The following is a 20,097-nucleotide window of genomic DNA, read 5'->3' on the forward strand; positions in this document are numbered from 1 at the left end:
ATTTTATTTTAGAATGGATTAAACATGAGATTGTAGCTGTTAATCAGAAACCTTGTTCAAGCAAGTTGGCAGGGAAGCAGACTCGCTGTTTCCAATCTTTATGCTTGGCTAAGCTCAACGGCCATGAGCTGAAGGTTCATATTTACAAATATGAGACTTGTCTTAATTGTCCAACATTTCTCACACATATTTCCCAAAAAGTTAAAGTACTTACAGTACACATAGACATTATTCAAACTGATTGGTCAGTGATGGGAAGTCTCCAATATTCAAGTTTTTTGAACTAACACTGCTCAGACAGCTCTGCCTCTGGTGCAGGTTTACATGCAGCATTGCCACATCAACAGGTCACATTAGGCTCACATTAGCCACTATAGCAGGAGCTTGAGCAGCAGATCATCACATCCAATACACACAGGAAGAGGAAAAACATGGCAAAGAAGCAAAGATAAGATCAGTTAAGCAGTGGAATTCTTTATTAGCCAAGAACTGCATTGGAATGAAAGGGCTAATTAGAAATTAGAGGTTTATGCATTTATCAACAGCATTCAATTTTAACGTAGTCTTCGGACCAATCAAGGGCCAAAGATTTTGTGAAAAGAGGGATGTGCAAGATTAATGAATCACCTTATCAGCTACAGTTAGACGTAAGATGTTTCATGTGTTTTATCCTCCACAAGGCGTGGAATGGTTGTTTCTACAGTATTGACTGGTTTACAGTAATTTTCCAGTCTTTGCACAAATCTTCCTGTTTTTAAATGACCCCACCACAACGATCTAAAGCTCAAATTTTGAGGAAAGCCGCTCAGAAGACGTTGCATACGTGTGACGTGGACTGCAGGTGGATTCTTCTCTGTAAAGAGTCTCTCTGCTCAGGGTTTTTTTTCTCCCGCGTATCTGATCCAGGAACTGCCTCTGTCCTCTTTCAACAGCGAGGAGCATCCTTATCAGACCCCTCTACAGACTTCACACCATCAAACAGATCACTTGGCGTGTCTGCTGCTAGCATTTCCTCACGATACCTTAATTCCCATCCAGTTCATCCTTTAGTGCGATGATACAAAATTGCCAAATCTCTTAATAACAAGTTTAATTTACATTTCATATTTTCACAGAAAACTGAATTTTTCTATTCAAAACCATTTGTATACCCTCAGAAATTAGAGATCTTTGCACATGCCAGGTATCAAACCCAGGGGGGCTCACTTTGACTCATCGTGCCTTCACGGTTTCCTTGTAGCAGGCTGATTTCCATCAATGGCTTCTGTTTGAGGCCTTCATCTGCATCTTCCGCCCCCATATAGTTCCTATGGTTAACCAAGCTGTGCTGAGACAGCCTGGATAAGATAAGAGTGCTAGCAGTAGATTGAGGTGCCTCAAGCTCAATGAAAGTCTGACATGCAAGGTCACAGGGATTCATCTCCTAAAAGGAGACACAACGGAGGTCTTTATCAAGTGCTCAAGATTACACAGGTGTAATCCCTGAACTCTGCTCAGATGTCACTGCAGCCCAGTGCGCACACTCAAGGCGGTAGCCAATCAAACCTGCAGTTTACATTTGGGCTTCTTGAGCGAAAAACTCAGTGAATTAACAAAAGGAACTTTTTTTTTTAAAAAAGGGGGATTTTTTTTTGTGTTGCAGATTCATTAGATGGGCTAATTTATCTAAAGCCTTTCAGTGGCTCATGTGCCACCATGACAAGAGTACAAAGCTGTTTTTAAGCCCCAAGGTCCAAGGACAAACGTTTGAAACATTCGTATATACAGCCATTAAAATATTTCCTAGTCCACATGAACAGAAATGGTACGCACACTCGAGAAGTGATGTTATAAAGCTACAGATTATTTGAAAACAGCCCCACAGACAATTGTATCTTATCGCATCATATATATGCTTCTTTCCTTCCTTATCTCTCGAACGTTTCACCAAGCTAGGCACCAACAGACTACGACAGGAAAAGAAAGAGAGAAAAAAAAAACAAACAAACAGAGAAAACAAAATCCTAAATAAAAAAATAGACAAAAATAAATCTTACACATAAAGACACTGTCATCTCTTAAATTATCGGTTTTTAGTGCCCTACATTTTACACCCAGTCAAAAACATCTGCCTTCGGTTGGTCGGTAAGGCTGCGTGACAGACGGCCAGCCTCGTGGTAAACCTATGGTACTTCTAGACGTTATGTAAATTTACAGTATACAATTTTGGATTACCATGCAAGAATACTTTTTTGTGTAACATTTAGTAGCTCGATCTACATCCAGGAATAATTTACATAGAAGGACAATATTTATTGGACCAGAGAGAGCGATGTAAAGATAACCATGGTGGTAAGTGCAGCCGGAGGAAGGAGATGATGATGATGATGATGATGTGCGGGGGAGGTTTAGGTTAGGTGGGAGGGGGGGGGAGAGGAGGGGAGGGGGGGGAGAGGAGGGGGGGGGGGGGGGGGGGGGGGGGGGAGGCTAGATCCAGAGGAGCATCTGGGTAAATGGGGTTGTTGGTTCAATCCTCCAAGGTCCAAATCAGCGGCACTCCCAGACTTTTAATGTTTGATCTACACTCCCAGTGACCACGTAGGGGGCGGCCTTGTGGAAATCTGTAGAGGGGGAAAAAAAGAAGATAATCAGAGCAAAGAAAAACTAAGAAAATAAAAAGTCTGTTTCCATGACGAAGACTTCAATTACAACACCACGGAGAGTATTTAGAGATTATATGACTTGGTGGCTGTTTCCAATGATTGGATGAATAAACCAATGAGGGTGTTTCTAAACTGTCAATATGACAGGATTATGAAAGGGGACAGTCTCTTTCCTTCCGCTTTTCTTTTTCATAACTAAAAACTGAGAAAAATTGGCAGAAAACTAGCTTCCCCACAACAACCTGTTAAAGGTTAATTGTGTGACAGTAACAACAACAGTGCCATGCTAACAGAAAGGGCAACGTCAGTCAAAGCTAGTAAAAATGTCAGCCATTACTTTTTACTCCCACAAACAATTCATCACTTCTATTGGACGGATTCTGAGCCAATACTCAAGTCTACACAGGATCCAAAATCAAACTGCATCTGGATCAGTGCCTATCATCGTTCTTCATGTGCACCCTCTTTATTATCACAATCAAGGTTCATAGAAAGCTTCAATCTGCAGGTTTTTCTGACCACATGAAAAAATACAAGTCAAAGCTACTGTGACTTACATCTCCAATGAAAATTATTTTGGTGACACGGACCAGTTATTGGTTGGAAAATACCAAACAAAACAATCCTTTGAAAAATTAGCTGCCATGCAAACGATGCGAGACTGAATACCAATGAGAGTTCCTACTGGGGGTTGTTTTGTGTGTACAGACAGGAAAATGGTAAAACGAAATAATACATTTTTGCTTCAATGAAACCAAACAAAAGGTGTTTCAAATTTTTTTTTTTTTTTTCAACAATCCAAAATTCATTCCATCAATATCCTCTTTTTATCAAACAGGATTTAAGAGGACTGGGTTTCAAACAGCTTGGCAAAGGAAAAGTTGGCTAAAGAGCTCCTCAAGAGAGTTCCCCGAGCCTTGATCTGCTGAAAAGCTGCAGATATGAGGAGGGGGAGGCAGGAAAATCCTTAAGCTTTTGTCTACCTTTTAAACCCCCAGCTGATATCAACCCCGAGGACGCTCAGAACACTACGGCGGGGCGGGGGGGGGGGGGCTGGTATGTGTACAAATATGAAACCTTTGACAAAAGCAGATCTCCTCGATACGAGCTCCACTGTCCAGCGAGCGTGAAACAAAAGGAGGTTCCGACTGCACCTCAGGAGACAAACCGTTCAAACAAAAGCAAAGATGCTTCATGTGGTGCTGGTGGTGGTGGGAGGGGGGGGGGGGGACTCTTACCCAGAGAGGTAACAAAGTGTTCGTGGGCACACAGGGTTTTCATGCAGCGTTTGTTCTTGTAGTCCCAGATCCTTAAGGTCTTATCGTCCGCACAGCTCACAATGAACTTTCCTCCGGGGTGAAAGAGGATACCACGCACCCAGTTGTCATGGCCAACCTGCAGGATAAACAGACGCCAGTTGCAAACCACTTCATCTTAAATGTGCTGAATAATTTCTTCTGTTTTTTTCTTTATTTTTAACATCAATATTTCAGGAGATGGTTCTCACCAGAGTCATAAGGCACATGCCAATGCTAACATCCCACATCTTGATGGTCTTGTCTCTGGAGCCAGACAGCAGAAAGGGGCCTGGCTTACCACTCTTCTTGGACTGCTTGGGCACAAAGAGGAAAAAACGATACAGCTATGAAACACTTTGGTTCAAACAGTCATTACATGCCTGACGGTTCTGAACTGCTGAGTGGAGGTGGAGGTTTCAAACAGACTGGCACGAAGCAACCAATCAATCACCAGAGTCAGTGAAGCTGGGTTTCACTGTTGTGGTCTGTTTAAGTGTTTTGGAGAAAAAGGACTAAAGAGAAATCAGGCCAGTTGTAAAATTGACATTTCAATATTATTGCTCTGCCTCTGGGGGCAAACATCCAGTTCATAAAGCTGGGTTTGTTTGGTTTATTCCAAACACAGCTTTCTTTTTCTTGTTGAACTTTAGACATGTTTAATTCTGTGACTCAACAATTTATTTTTCCTTATTTTATAACATTTTTAAACCGTTTTCTTTTTCCACCCAATAACCCGACGAGCGCGTTAACGGGTATCAGACGTCGATACAGACGCTAGTTGCTGGCTTTGGCCTCCAACACGCATTAAAATGTAGTATCAGGTGTGGGCGAGAACGCCGTCAGTGCAACGATCTGATACTGCAATACACAAGCTGTGTGAATAATGTGACGCTTCCTGGCAAATCACCACGAGACGCCGAGCGCTGATGACTTCATCTTAGTCGGGCGAGGAAAACATCACCCATCAGTGTTTGTCCACAAATAATGACTATTCTTTTATCGCGCATTCACGAGTCTATTTATCAGGTAGAAATAGGCTCGGCTTATTTTTCACTCGACACAGAGCTCCTGAATCCCTGTTTTTTTTCACTGCTTAAAAGGTTATAATGGGACAACTGCTGTCAGGGCAAATATTGTCTTAACCTGACATGGGGGATGATTGGACACACTTAAGATCACAAGGCATGAGGAGTGTGGGTTGACTCTAGGCCATGTTTGTATACGAGCACACACACACACACTCTTTATTAAAGAGCCTTCACATTTCTGAGAGTCACTGTAAGTATTGTTGTAATGTCTGATCTAGACTTTCGTGACCACCCCTGACGTCCCCAGGTCTTTACATTTCTTGGGATATGTGAAGGAGATCCTGGATATTTTATTGGTATTCCAATATAAACCTTGCGTTTCCTTCATGTGGTCCTTTACCTCAGAGCCTGTGGCTTCTTGGATGGTGGGGTGGGCGCTCTCTGGTGCCCAGGAGATACACTCCACCACATGTTCGTGCTCCCGCAGCTCCGCCTTGCAGTCTTTGGATGCCACCACCCACACGCGCACCGTTTGGTCATTGGAGCAGCTGGCAATCAGTGTGCCGTCCTGGTTGGGCCGCACCATACGGACCCACTCCCTGTGGCCGGTGAAGGTCTTCACACAGTAGCTAATGGACAGAAAAGCCCCGCGTTGTCATGTTTTTCAGCTCAGATCTGATCAATCAAGCTGAACGATCGTGCTTTAAAAAAAAAAAAAAAAAAAACAACATAAAGTTGGATGAAGGATGTCTTTGAGACTGCATACCCAGTTGCCACCTCCCACATTTTTATGGTTTTGTCCCTCGAGGCAGAAACGATGTGATCTCCGTTGGGCATGATGGCTACAGACGAAACATTGTGATCATGTCCTGGAAGAAAAAAAAAAAAAAGAACACAAACACACAATCTGAGCTTTGTGAGCCACACAACCTTTTAAGATGTTAACGTCCCTTTTCAGTTTTCCTTATTCCACCAGACAGATCTTTTTTACACAGGTTTATTTTCATTCTTCAAGTTGGTTTCTGTACTCCCCCCAGCAGTCGCCAACAGCTTAACAAATCAAAGGAGTTTGGTCACCATTAGCCAGTTATACGACGAGAGAAGCAGCCAATTTGCTGGGGTCTACTTTGTTCCACGGAGAAAAAGAGATGCCTAATTACCCAGACGCTGTGCCATGTATAAGCTGCTAAACAGATGAAGACAACAGTAAGTATTCTCCAAAAAGCCAGCTTAACTGTGTGTGTGTGTGTGTGTGTGTGTGTGTGTGTGTGTGTGTTAGTGTTAATAATGGGTGACACCTACACAGTTAAGTGCTATCTGGTACTGAAGAGGATAATTAAACTGCCTTTCAGGTCCGCACTAATCCACTTGACCAGTCAGGAGTTATGTTTTTTGTTAAAGACGCGAATAATGGAGGAGTGGAAAGAACGTGGAAACAAGGTTGAGGAGAACAATTAAAAGGGAACGCAGAGATAATAACAGAGGGCGGGGAATTGATGGGAACAAAACTGCGACACTGGGGTCCATTTAATACACGGACATATCTATCTATCCATCTATCCATCCATCAACAGGAGAACTCAATCAAAGATGGGTTGCTGCTGGCTGGTTGGTGGGGACTTTCTTACTTCCTGATTCATACATTAAAATATACATTGACAAATATTTAAGAGCCGACTCATTGAGGGGCTAGAGAGCACATGTAGACAAAGCTATTCAAGTGTAAACGAGGCCGAGGGAATGCTTCAGTGATCCCCAGAAAAGTCTGACAAATCATCAACAAGCCTGATAAAAAAAATAAGGCCGGAAAAACTCCTTTGTGAATGAACAGTTTATGTTATAAAGAAGGTGGATGCAAAACGCCTGCAGTAGTGTTGTGGAGTCGTTGGGTGCTAAAAGAGAGCAGGACAGCTGATTTGTCAGAGCTGGGTGTGAATTGGAGCAGATTGAAGCTCATCAAGTGCGGTAACGAACAGCATCTGCACCACCTGAGCCCCGTGTACAGTCACATTAAGCTAAGTGTATGATGCAATGATTGAAACTACAAAAGAGCTGGTTCACCAGCTTGATGATGAGCCACGTGGTAGGAGGTTTGAGTTTCTTTTTCTCTTGATCAATAAGTGGTCAAACAAAACGGACAAATACCTGTATTTTTTTTTTTTTTTTTTTTTGAAAGGCACACCATGTTTTTATTTCGTCTTACCATGCATGGTCCTGATGCACTCAAATCCTTGGAAATCCCACAGCTTGATAGTCATGTCTGCAGAGCAGGACGCTAGCAGTTTGCCGGTCTGGTCAAAAGAGATGTCCTGCACGGAATCTGTGTGGCCTTTCAGTGTGCGTTCAAAGTCTCCCGTTTCGTAGTCCCACACCTGCAGAAAAACCACAAACATGCATAACTAACACGTCTGTTTAACTCTCAACGACAGTACAAGGAAGCATTTGAAACTCAGCTATCCCTCTCCAGACCAGAGCTAAGCCTCCACATGTCACATCATCAGTGGGCCCATGTCATCTCATTTCTCAGCTGAACAGTTCAGAAGCCACAGTGACGAGAGAGAGAGCCAATATGTCCAAAAACAATCCGTGGTACAGTTCCAACAGTGAGGTCTGCTGAAACTGCAAAAGCGCTCCCGCTCCCCCCCCTCCATATCATTTCTGCAGCTCGGTTTGCAGACAGCACACACTCTCTGCATACTAAAGGTACACATCCTTTGACACATTATTCTTCTAATGAGGGAGATTTCATGTGTAAGTGTGTTACAGGAACTCCTGATCAACTGTGCTTCATATGGCACTGCCAGGGAGAGTACAATATGGAGTGAGCGGTAAAAAGCTTTGTTTTCTTCTCTGAGAAAGCTGTTGCGTCTCTGGCTTTCAAGCAGACAGACGGTTTGTCACGGGAGGGATAAACCCTCCTTGGTTTTTCTCTTCGGGTGGGGGATTTTGGGCAGACGGTGATAGGAGAACCCCCCCTCCCCTCGACTCCCTCTGGTGCTCCCGCCTCCCCCCGAAAAAAGGAAGCTACAGACAGTACAGATGGCTTTGAGGTACAAAGTGCATGGGGGGTTTATCCAGGAGAAGATCAGTGCAGCTAATGTGTTTGGAGGTACACCAGGTTAAGCGGTGTACACACACACATTACACAACTAAGATGAAGTATTCATAATCCAACAACTACCTGTAACTCAACCCCGAGTTCTTGTGGCACACCTCCTGTGCATTATTAAAGGAGCGGCTCAAAATCTCCATGTTTATTAACAGCTTACATCCTTTCCATACGTTTTGTCATTTACAGGCCGACAGTAAGACAAAGACGATCTCGCTCGACATGTACGAGTACCATAGCACGCTAAGCCCAGCAACACCTGATTTACATGCTGTGGAAGATAATAACCAAAGTCGAGGTTGTGTTGTGTCATGGTAAGATCCGACTACGCGAGATGAAGAGAGAGGTCAGCAGAGGATGTTCAAAACTTGACTTGACTGATGATGAAGAAAGAATAAAGGCAAAAAAAAAAAAAGGAATTATTTGACTCAGGAAACAAAAAGCAAGTAATGCTTGGATACAAGGACTTCTGTTTTTAAACCCCATCAGTTGCTATTTACTGTCTGCATAGAAAGTCCACAGTGAAGTCAGCCACATCCTCCATCGATTAGCAAAACGTATGTCGCGTACAAGATTGATGCAGCCCAACATGTGGTTGACTTACAAAATAAAAACAATAACTAACCTCCGGGCTTCTCCTGGTCGAGCCGTTTACAAGACATGAAACCTTTGTTACAAGCCAAGAGAGGGAGGTTAAATAAACCCCTCGTAAAAACACTGAGCTGTTGCTTTAACAGTTTTTGTACAGGTCGAATCACCCAGACGCAACACGTCATTGTATGCATTTGAAGGAAGCTGGCAGAAACTGCCGGGCTTGTTGTAATCATTGACTGACTTTTTTTTTTTTTTTTGTAGTTATTTATTAAACTCCTCTGACACAAAAGGTTCTTTATTTTTCTATCAAATTTTCCTAAGATAGAAGATCTCGCTCTTCAATCGCACAACAATAACCTGCTCCGTACTCAAACTAAGTCAGGCCCAAGAGTGGCAGGGAAAACAGTTTTTATTACCAGCCTGAGAGGTGTCTCAGACCAGTGGATGAGTACAAAGAGAACAGGGGCCGACTCCTCAGTTAAAAATTTAACGGAGCTGTTCGGGAGGAGAGAAGTAGGGCACAGAGGGAGTCCGGCCTTGCCTCAGCGAGGAGGCGGCAGTCGGGAGGGGGAGGGGGGGGGGGGGGGTGGGGGGGTGGGGGGGTGGGGGGGGAGAGGTGCGAAGAAGCAGGGCTGATTTTTCCGATTGTGAGCAGAGACGGGCCTCCTCCTGGAGGATGGATGTCTCTGGTGGTGGGTAGTCAAGGTGGGCCAGCTGACGCTTTAAGTGGAAGATAAATGAAGCAGGATGCGAGGATGAGGGGTCGCAGAAGGAGGGAGGTTAGGAGGTAGGAAGTCGTGCCAAAAAAAAAAAAAAAAAACCCGCAGAGGACTCCTGCTGTGTGGCTGTAGATGAGGAGACGTACACATGTCTCTTATTGTCTCATGAATAAAATATCGAGAACAAACAGCTGAACAGTGTATTGGTATTGTGCAGTGAGGGGGAGCTGCTGCTGCAAAAAAAAAAATTGCCCTGAGAAATATGATGGTGTATATATGGAAGCTGGGGAAACCGAGACAACAGAGAGATGTGGGATGAAGGGAAGGTTTAGGAAGCAGAGCAATGGAGGCAACGCTGAACAATGAGGAATAATAAATGAGAAAGAGGAGGAGCAGCGTTCTACAGAGTGAGCTGAAGGTGTGTGTGTGTGTGAGAGCTGCCACCAAGAAGGCAATATTAGGAAAGGTCACTCTTGCATCCCCTTTTTGTTTTCCTCTTCTGTAAATTGAGTGGAAGTTTTGTCTGCTTTTGTTCCATCTTTAAAGGGAAACCTGTGAAGATTCACAGCTCGTACTGGAGAAAAAAATATCAATCAATCGTTTTTTTATTGGTTATGTTTGAACTTTTGTCAAATTGAGCATTTTATGTCATCAACTTATTTCAGTGTTTGTTCACCAAGAATTCTCTCCTCCTCAAGGTCTCTTATGGACAAACGCACACAAACACACCTCTCCTCACAGAGGCTCGTCTAACTCTGGGCACTGTATGTGTTGTTTCTTTAAAAGACCGTCCAAAGAGGAGACGCATACGGGGGGAAGTCACCCAAACGGACGACCTGCATTTGGAAAATGGTCACCTAGGATTCCAGGTGAGCCTCCAGTGCAGAGGCTTGTCGTTAATAATGCAGCATATCTAAATGATTCAGAACGAGGAGAGTCCAGAATAACAAGGTCGGCGACGAGCTGCAGAAGAAAAAAACCCGATCAGAACCGAGGCAAAATAAAGTTTGTCGAGACATCGCTCGTCAGTAAAAGGCGATGAGAAGCAGCAGTGGCTTCGTTTAAGGGTGAAAGGAGACGGTTTACTAGTTCATTGCTCACAGATGTTATGAATAGATATGAAAAAAAAGGAAGTATGTTGGAATGTTCAGAAAAATATACGACAGCTGGACAGGCCTCCTAGGTACATTACTGACCCGTTTTCGAAACCACCTACTAGACCTAGAGTACTGCACACTAGGTTCAACACTAGAATCCTTGACTGTCAGTTCGTGGTTATTTTACAGAATGTAGGCCGGACTCAGCTAGTTTCTGATCTTGAAATGTCAAAGAAAACAAAAGTGATTCTTTTCGATGTTCATGATTCTGAGAACAATCATTGGGTGGTGTTTGTTTGGTTTCGTCTGACTGTGATATCACTCCACGCTACGACAGCTGTTGTTGGCTGTCATTTCTAGCTCTGGCCTGGTGCTATGCATTCTAGGAAACGAGAGAGAGACTAGTCGAATGCGCACTTTCCAGAATCAGTACGACATCCTGGTATTTTTGCCACGTGGCGGATCTCGCATCTGCTCACGTGCTTTATTTTAGTCAAATCAGTACGTACTAGCATAATAGGCGAAAACAGCCCGAGCGTGGGAGACATTGTACTACCATAAAAAATAAAACGAAAATGGCCTACATTAGAAAGTAACCAATGGACATCACAATCATCAACAAGCAGGAAAAACAAATAGCAATTAGCAACAATAGATTGTATCATTCATTAGGAATTATAAAAGTTGAAAATAAACCAGATGTAATAATGTTTTCTAATCAAACAATAAGCTCTCTGTTGATTTGAAGTGGACACATAACTCCCCCACTCACTGCCAACGCAAGCTAACTAAAGAGCATCAGTTCTGAAGCTCTGCAACGAATGCGTCAGTACACATTTGCCCAGCAGCACTGACCTTTATTGTGGCGTCCTCCGAGGCGGACACCATGACGCTGAAGACTGGGTGGAAGATGACGCGGGTGACTGGACTGCGATGGCCGCTCAGCGCGTACCTTTCCGGCGGGCGGGGGATCCACTCTTTGGGGTCGCGCTTCTGTGTTACGGGCCCGCCCAAAGTGATCTCTTCTTTCGCTTCGTTCAGTTTGGATTCGAGTTCCATCACCTACAGGGAGCGTACGAGGCAGGCGTTAACGGGGTAGAGGCAGAGAGTACATTTGACAGATCCCCCCCGCCCCCCGACAGGTTCATTGTCGATGTATGCATGTGCGCTTGAACCGCACCAAGCTGAGCGCCAAGGCCTAACCCTCAGCAAGCTCACACCCTCATCCCATCTGTAAGCCCGTTAATAAGAATGAGTAGATCATTACAAAACATTGGCTTTTAAGTGTGATTGAGTCAGTTTTTAACAAATTAAAATGTATTAACTGGTGGGATTAATACTCTCTATGCCTGGTAAGACTTCCTTTGGGTGTCAACAGGAGACTCAGCAGTTATGTCACGAACCGTTCACAAGGCTCCAATCCCCCCCAGGCACTGTTTGATGGTGAACAACCTCACAAACCTTCTTTTGTAATCTGATGACGGAGGTCCATTTCTTTTCCAAAAGGCCGGCGTACTTCTTATCCAGTTCTTCATTCTGTGTACAAAAGACGGCGAGGGGGACAGAGAGAGAGGAGAGAAAAAAAAAGGTGAAGAAGTGAAGATCAGGCAAATATATGGAGACAGCCAATCAAAGTTATGAGGGAAGCCTGTGTGTGTGTGTGTGGGGGGGGGGGGGGGGCAGCTGGAGTGGCATGCTGAGGTCTGCTGGCTGTAGTAAGAAAGGAGAGGGAATTCTAAACACACCCCTCATAAGGCTAACTCTGACTGCCAGACACCGCCAACCTGCTGTACAACACATGCATACACACACACACACACACACACACACACACACACACACACACACACACACACACACACACACACACACACACACACACACACACACACACACACACACACACACACACACACACACACACACACACACACACACACACACACACACACACACACACACACACACACACACACACACACACACACACACACACACACACACACACACACACAACCTCGCCTTAATCCTTCTCACACAAGCTAATCTCCTGCAGACAAGAAAGGCTTAGGCAGCTTACAGCCACACACCCGGTCCTGGAGGCAGCAGTGGAAGTTCACTTGGCAGACAGACGCTTCCACCTGCAGACTAATACCATGAGCTGACCACTACCTTTTAGGTGACGGCCGTCATGGCACGCATGTTTGTTTCTTAGTGCCAAGAAGGAAACAAAACAATGTGCTGGCATGTCTTCTCTGTCACTGTATGCAAACAGGTGCTGCAAATAAGGATCATACTCATCAACAAACTGCAATACAGTCTTGATTTATTGACCCGTAGTTTGGAAATAATATAATTAAAAAGTGACTTTCTTATTCCCTTAAATGTAATTGAAAACAGGGGGGGAGGAATAATTGATGCTTTGTTTGGTTGAGTCTACTCCTGAACACCAAACAAGTGTTGTGTTGCCATGGTGCGTCCCAGATTGACGGACAGCCACGAATGTCAGTGAGGGAGAAAATTAGCGTTTCGCTCCAATTTCACAGCTAGCTCCTCGGCCTCGGCTGGAAACAAAAAGCAGACATTCTTGAGGTGTGGAGAGTCTGAAGCACCCCCAATGCCTGTATCAAACACTTCTTAATGTGAGGTGGGGGGAGGGGGGAGGGGGATTCCTTCGAGTAGCGCGAGGTGTAAATGAAGACAAAGATGTGAATGCTTCACAATCGAAGGAGAAAGAAGGCATAGAGGGAGCCGAATACAACCAGCATGGACAAGTCTGCCATCATCGTATCTGCCATCTGCCTGCAGACTCTGCCCATTACAAACACACACACACATGTACAAACACACACGCATGTACAAACACACAGGAGGAGTGCCAGACTTCACTGCAGCACCACCAGCCTCTTAAAGTGGGTACTTACCATCTGCATGTGTGAATAGAGTTATATACAATTTCTTTAGAGACTAAATTAAATGTGAAAATTAAAAACGTAACAAACACGGGAAAATGCCTTGATATTAAAAAAAACACTACATGGCCTTTAAACAACTGGGTTTCAGCTTCCAAGGTGCGCGTTGCGGAGCGCTCGTAGATCAACAGGGTGCACCTATTCCTCTGTGCCATTCATCTATTATTCAGCCTGCTTCCGCAGGGCTGCCACGGAGAAAGTGTCTGGAGGAGAACGAAGGAGGGGGAGCTATCAGGTGAAAACAGAGGGGCTACACAGACACGGAGGAAAAGGGATGGTGAGTCCTGTATGAACGGGGGTTGAGTTGAGGGGGGGGGGGGTGCCTTGAGTGTGTTCCCCTTTAAAACTCACAGGTGGGTTCAAGCTCTTCACAGGACCAGTTATCGGAGCAGGGCCTCCAATCAGACGGAGAACCCGGTAATTAGGAGCAGGTGCTCGCGGTCACACGTCGAGAACGTGTTAACTTAAAAGGGGGGGTGGGGGCGTTATTGTGTGTGTAAATTGGTCTGATTGGCTGTGCGGATGTATGTGACCACCCTTAATCTACTCACATTATCTAATTCCGCCTCCTTCTTGAAAGTTGAATATGCCTCTTCATATCCATTGGAACGTAGATAATCCGCTATTGCTCGATTTCTGAAACAGACAAAAGAAGACCCATAATTAGTTCTCCTGATTAGCAGACAAGATAGTAGTCCGAGTGCCGCGGGGGAAACGACGTGGGAAATGTAGTTGTATTCAACACGGTAAAACAAAGACAGAAAATGAGCATGTTCAGGAAAATGTGCCAGACTGAGACGTACATGACATGATGTCACACATTCAGACTGTGTTATTATCACGCCACCAGCTCTATGATAAAAAAAAAAAAGTGCTTTTCATGCATAAATGCAGCCTAACACATAGCACTATATAAACAATGTACACACACACACACACACACACACACACACACACACACACACACACACACACACACACACACACACACACACACACACACACACACACACACACACACACACACACACACACACACACACACACACACACACACACACACACACACACACACACACACACACACACACACACACACACACACACACACACACACACACACACACACACACACACACACACACACACACACACACCGAGATCACATCTGTCTGGTTTCTATAATGAGCTCTTGTTGCTGTGGGCAAATAATGGAAAAAGACTCCCCATGGTTTAGAGAGCAGAGAAAATGAGAGGCAGTGCAAATCCCAACATTACCTATATACACACGGAGAAAGACAACCATGAACGTAAAGGAGAAGAGGGATAATCTCTGAATGAAGCCTCCCAACACATATATTCTACTCCATACCTCACCTTCTTTTGGTTTGTTTTTGTTCATACCTGCCGCAGACCTTTTACATCAAGCCTCCTAGTTATTTCAAATATGTGAAGAGAGATGTCCAGATAGGACAAACGATAGGCGAGACACGCAGAGCTGAAAGTAGAGTAAGGAGGCCATCTTCACTGGTCACATTTTTTTTTTTTTGATGGAGGACCAAAGGGGAAAGAAAGAAAGAGAGAGACACACACACACACACAGAGGTCTGGTTTACGACTGCAGCCTCAGCAGCAGATCAATTTACTGAGAGTTATTAATGAGGTTCAAGTCGGTGAGTCTCAGCAGTTCAGGCTTTTGTTTTCCATTTAATTAGTTTCTCATGAGGGTGCAGAAAAGCCGACGATTTATAAGGCTTGATTTTTATCATCTCCAATGTTTCACTAAGTGCATCAAACATTTGTGCAATCTGCTCTTTATGTTCTTGGTAGAATGATCCACTTTCACTTCTGACAATAGGTCCTTTTTTTTCTGTTGTCTTCTTCAACGTTTTTAACAAACAATGTATTTCAGCCTTGAGTTACATTTTCTGTGAGATAATCACACCTTTAGTCATCAAAGCTAAAAGCAGTCTGTGCTGTGGGCTTCTACGTCCAACTAATGATTCAGGGTTCCATTAAGCACTCGGACAATGACACACAGACACCAGAGTTTGTGATTGTGCCACCAGTGGATAGCTATTTAAGCTATGTTAACCTGACTGTGGCTAGCATATAAATGCTAATCTTCAACATGACTGCCCAGGCGTGCTCTGCATATTTCTGATGCAAACTAAGACTGACGTAAGTTAGACTTTAAAGTCATGCACAACAATCATTTCACACAACGACGTGACTGCTTTCTCTGGGGAAAAAACAAACAAAAAACTTTGGTTTTCATTTTGATTGACACAATCTTCTCTCTGAATAAGGATGAAACTATTAAACTGACTCTAAAAGAAGGAACTTTTCCAAAACCATGACCAAACATGTGTTGGTGAAAGTATTCATTTCTTTAAGATTGTTGGCTTTGATTGTTTCCCCTTACATGCTACAATATGTAAAAAAAAAAACTGCCCTAAAGATAAAAAAAAAAAGGAGAAAGACACTAAACCATGAAAGTCTGATTAATATATGGTTAATAAATATATATATATTTCCTTTAACAATATTTCCTTGATTCCAGCCCTTCTGTGTTTGTGCACAGCAAAAGCCTCCATTAATGCCATGAGGAGCCAGACAAGCTGTCAGGCAGCTTTGAGGTGCCAATATGAGGGGGGCGGGGGGAACAATCTGTCAGCACAGCCTGTGCCCCCTGTGCCCTCTTGGTCAGTTTTCAGCACTGAAGACCCCGTCTCCCTCTGCCCACCTGAATCCCCTTGACAACGGGAGCAGGCCTTAATACTGCTCAAGGTGAGCAGGAGGTTATCTACTCCTCTGACGGGGCTGCCTGTCGCAGGACTGGAAAAGAGTGTGTGTGTGTGTGTGTGTGTGTGTGTGTGTGTGTGTGTGTGTGTGAGAGAGAGAGAAACTGAGGCACAAAGGAAGTTTAATATGTGTAGTCGGTAATCGTTTTGTATTCCACATTTCAAAAGAAGGACCACGGAAGTAAAACTTCAGGTGCAAGATGACAAACAGAGTGCTTATGAAGGCTTTGGACTGAAACGGGTTCGCCATAGTCTACTTTAACACCAGAACTGCTTGCATTCTAACGCCCACTCCGAGCACCGCAACGGCAGACTGTCATGAAGTCATTTCATTGTTTGTCCAATACAGCATTAAAAGATCCGGGGGGGGGGGGGGGGGGGGTTTGTTGTTGTTTTTTCCCAGAAAACTCTGTTTTGACTAGCTGTGTTCTGATTGGCTGTGCTCTCCGTGCTGCGAACGGCAACCGGTGGGTGATGACAGACGAGGGTGCACGGAGCTTCGCTGATTTGGCTATTTCAGCTCGAGGAAGCGGCCAGTATGATAAAAACCATCTTTTAAAAAGGAGGACAGAAGTGAATAAACCACAGTGGTAGGAGAGTTCGTCAGCTATCGAGGACTATGAAGGGACAATGGTCAGACTAAAATGTTTGTTGTTGGTTGAAGGAGTGCTCGTTAGGCGGATGTTAGCTAGCTATTCCCGGCTGATGACTTATGGTAGTTGCTAATCTGCAACCAAGCTAACAAAAAGCTAAGTATTGTTAGTGTTAAATGAAGACTTGTGAGGTCATTTTCAAGGTCGGTACATGTGTGATGTGTGTAAACAAGCAAGCTGTTACCAAAGTAATAACAACCGCATGACACGCTAACACCGACTCAGTGCTCCAGTTTACGTTCACCGTCTCTCTCCGGCTGGATTCAGACATCAAAAATAGAAAGGTTGGCGGGTTTGGGTCGGACTCTGTTCCTACTGACAAAACTCACTCTGATGTCGAGTGTAATGCTTTGTATGTAACATGCTGTTTAATGCTAGCACTCTGTATAGAGAAGCTTGTTTTGGTAGCTCCAGGGTGTGGTGTAGGATTTGGCATCATCAGCAGGTGTATACAAAAGGAAGGGAGGGCTGATAGATATAAATGCTCAAAACCACCTGTTTCTTTATTTTATCAATATAACTTCAGATACACGATCAAAATCCAAACAAACGGTGCAATAACAGGGTTTGTAATATGTCTGGACCTCAAAGACTGAGAAAAGAAAGAAAAGGGGAAATGGATGTGTACTAGTGTTAAGAGACAGAGAATAAACCCCATGGTTTCCATGGTTACTGCAACCCACAGATGGATGACGTGATGGGGGAGACGGCGAGAATGAGGATTGGGCGAGTATATGGACAGAGCAGACAAACGAAGAGAGGAGAAAGAACAAAAGGGAGCCTGAGATTTTTTATTTTAGATCGAACTTTGATCCCTTTCGATGAAGTCTAGAGGTTTTCTCCGTCCTCACGGGGAAAATACAATATTTATCAATAAAATGCAAGTCATTCTGTGTCTTTCAGTAAATGGAGTTAGAGGGAGTGATCATTCTCTGACACACGCGGAGAGACAGAGAGCGAGATGCATGACCAAGTGCTTCAGAGAAGAGACGTGAGTCAGACATCCAGCAAATGTCTGTGACATCACTTCCTCCACATTTCCTGCTTCACTCTCACATCCATCCATCCATTTTCTACCGCTTATCCGGGGCCGGGTCGCGGGGGCAGCAGTCTAAGCAGAGACACCCAGACTTCCCTCACCCCAGACACCTCACCCCAGATACTCTCACATCATTTAAAAAAAAAAAAGAAAAGAAAAAAAAGAACACACTTACGTACTGATCTTTTTTTTCTTGAATTGCCATTCAGGCAGACAATCAAAAATGTCACCAGTGTTCATGTCTGAATGATTTAACTGTGTGTCAACAGTTGGGAGTGTGCAGTATTCTGCATGAAGTAAAAAAAACAAACGATGTTGTAGGAGCTGTACCACGAGCCGGAGCTGAGCCGGAGACACTCTGCTGTCCGGCTGAACAGATAGCATCCAGTAGGAGCAGCACGGTTCTGCAGTATTTGGATCTAAAGTATCACAGAGGCCACGATATGATACATACTGCGATACGTTGACAATGACCACGGTTGTGCACAGAATTCACGACAAGAAGTTGTCTTTTTTTTTTTTTTTTTTGGCTGAGATTAACTGCAAAGGAAGCCGCCATGTTGGAAATACTGTATCAGCCTAAAGCCTAATTTATACTTTTGCGTTGCCTCGGCGCCGTAGCTACGCGGTCGACGTGGACACTATGCGGTGGATTCATTTGTCAAGAGTGGAGGGAGGTTGCCTCTTGAAGCCTTGACTACAGTTTTTATCCCCTGCCTGTCTCTTCAATAAAAGGCCCAAGAATAAATCTTAAAAAAAGTGAAACTTATTGACCAAACGTGATGGTAACACTCAATCCACCCACTGAATGCATTTAAAGCTACATTCAGCTTCACGTGGCGCAATACTAGTTCCTATAGACAGACTCATAATGCACTAATTAAATCATACAGGAGGAGGATTTTGTTTGCCTGGCCAACCAAGGCCAATATATGCATCTATAGGTCATTTAATAAAAGAGCCTTCTGGAACAGACCATGTATGGACCTGTTCAACCTTTCAAACCAAATGATGAATTTTTAATAGGACAGGGACTTCACTCGACAGGCTCCCTTCAAAGCGTATACAACTTTCACTTCCCCTGGATTTTTTTCAGGCTCATGTTTTGATGAGACCCCCCCCCCCCCCCCCAAATAAATAAAATATAAACCTTTAGACATGCAGTGTTTAAAAATCAACAGTTGAGCCACCTTTGAGAAAGGTGGCTGTGAATGTGTTTCATGAAGCTCACAGAGATTGTTCCAGAGGTTAATGATAAGAAATGTTCAAACAGCACGGGACAACCGGTCAGTGCTGGACGGTGATGTAACCACAGCCTCTAAATCAAGGACACGTATTCAAGCCGCACGTTTAACCCGCACAACTAAACACCTCTCGTGAAATATTCTTCGTTCCACCGAGCGTGCACTAAATATTTCCGTTGTGTAAAGTTCACAATATGCCAGGATCAACACTCCCGCCGCTTTACATCACTTCCATCACCTGAAAGGAAATCTGGGGAATATTTGTCAAGTTGAACAAACACTCTTTGCATATTTAAGCTCTTACGTTCTCAGCGAACAGACGTTCATCACACGAGTGCAGCCATAACAGAACCACAGCTACTGCTTTAACGCTCAGGTCTAACAAAGCGACACTCAGCTAACAGAAGAGTGTGCCCAAAAGAAAAAAAAGTGACGCTTTTATGGTTTTTAACAGATGACTACTGAACAGCTGATATCTTCTGAGCAGAAACATTCCAGAAAAGTCATGAGACACGATTGCATAACGACACGGCTTCAGTTTTATCTCTGTGAAAACTCCCAACGAATCCATTCGTTCTCCTTGCTTGGCTTTTGATGAGGTCGCTGCTCATTAAGACATGGAGCACGTCACCTGCAGACAGGATTCAATATTTACTGTTTGACTCACCCACCAAGGTGGTAGTGTTTGTGGGTTTTTTTTTTTAACCAGCTAAAATAATAAACTGTGTTTGTTTCACACAGACTGGTTACAATACATCTAATGAAGTTAATGTTCCAATGAAGTGAATCACAGATTTAAAATCATTTTATCAGATCAGGAAAGTCAGATGTATTATAAATAATGTATTAGCTTGCCATTCTTTAGTTATTTAACTATATCTTCAGTGTCTGGATATAA

At 43.9% G+C, this 20,097-nt stretch overlaps 1 protein-coding gene across 2 annotated transcripts in view; it reads right to left on the bottom strand.

Annotated features, from left to right (window-relative positions):
• Positions 1 to 454: 454 nt before the first annotated feature.
• Positions 455 to 20,097, bottom strand: part of LOC306830816 (lissencephaly-1 homolog A-like) — a 34,038-nt gene continuing 14,395 nt past the window's right edge. For both annotated transcript variants that reach the window (XM_079354518.1, XM_079354519.1), the window contains exons 3-11: positions 14,011 to 14,095; positions 11,949 to 12,023; positions 11,343 to 11,549; positions 7,172 to 7,340; positions 5,735 to 5,837; positions 5,369 to 5,597; positions 4,150 to 4,251; positions 3,881 to 4,037; positions 455 to 2,600 (exon numbers count right to left, since the gene is read on the bottom strand). In XM_079354518.1, the coding sequence (XP_079210644.1) occupies positions 2,527 to 2,600; positions 3,881 to 4,037; positions 4,150 to 4,251; positions 5,369 to 5,597; positions 5,735 to 5,837; positions 7,172 to 7,340; positions 11,343 to 11,549; positions 11,949 to 12,023; positions 14,011 to 14,095 (1,201 nt within the window). In that variant the 3' untranslated portion in view covers positions 455 to 2,526. The remainder of the gene's footprint in view (positions 2,601 to 3,880; positions 4,038 to 4,149; positions 4,252 to 5,368; positions 5,598 to 5,734; positions 5,838 to 7,171; positions 7,341 to 11,342; positions 11,550 to 11,948; positions 12,024 to 14,010; positions 14,096 to 20,097) is intronic.

Source organism: Symphodus melops (genome assembly GCF_947650265.1).
Source record: "Symphodus melops genome assembly, chromosome: 10".
NCBI classification, from domain to species: Eukaryota; Metazoa; Chordata; class Actinopteri; order Labriformes; family Labridae; genus Symphodus; species Symphodus melops.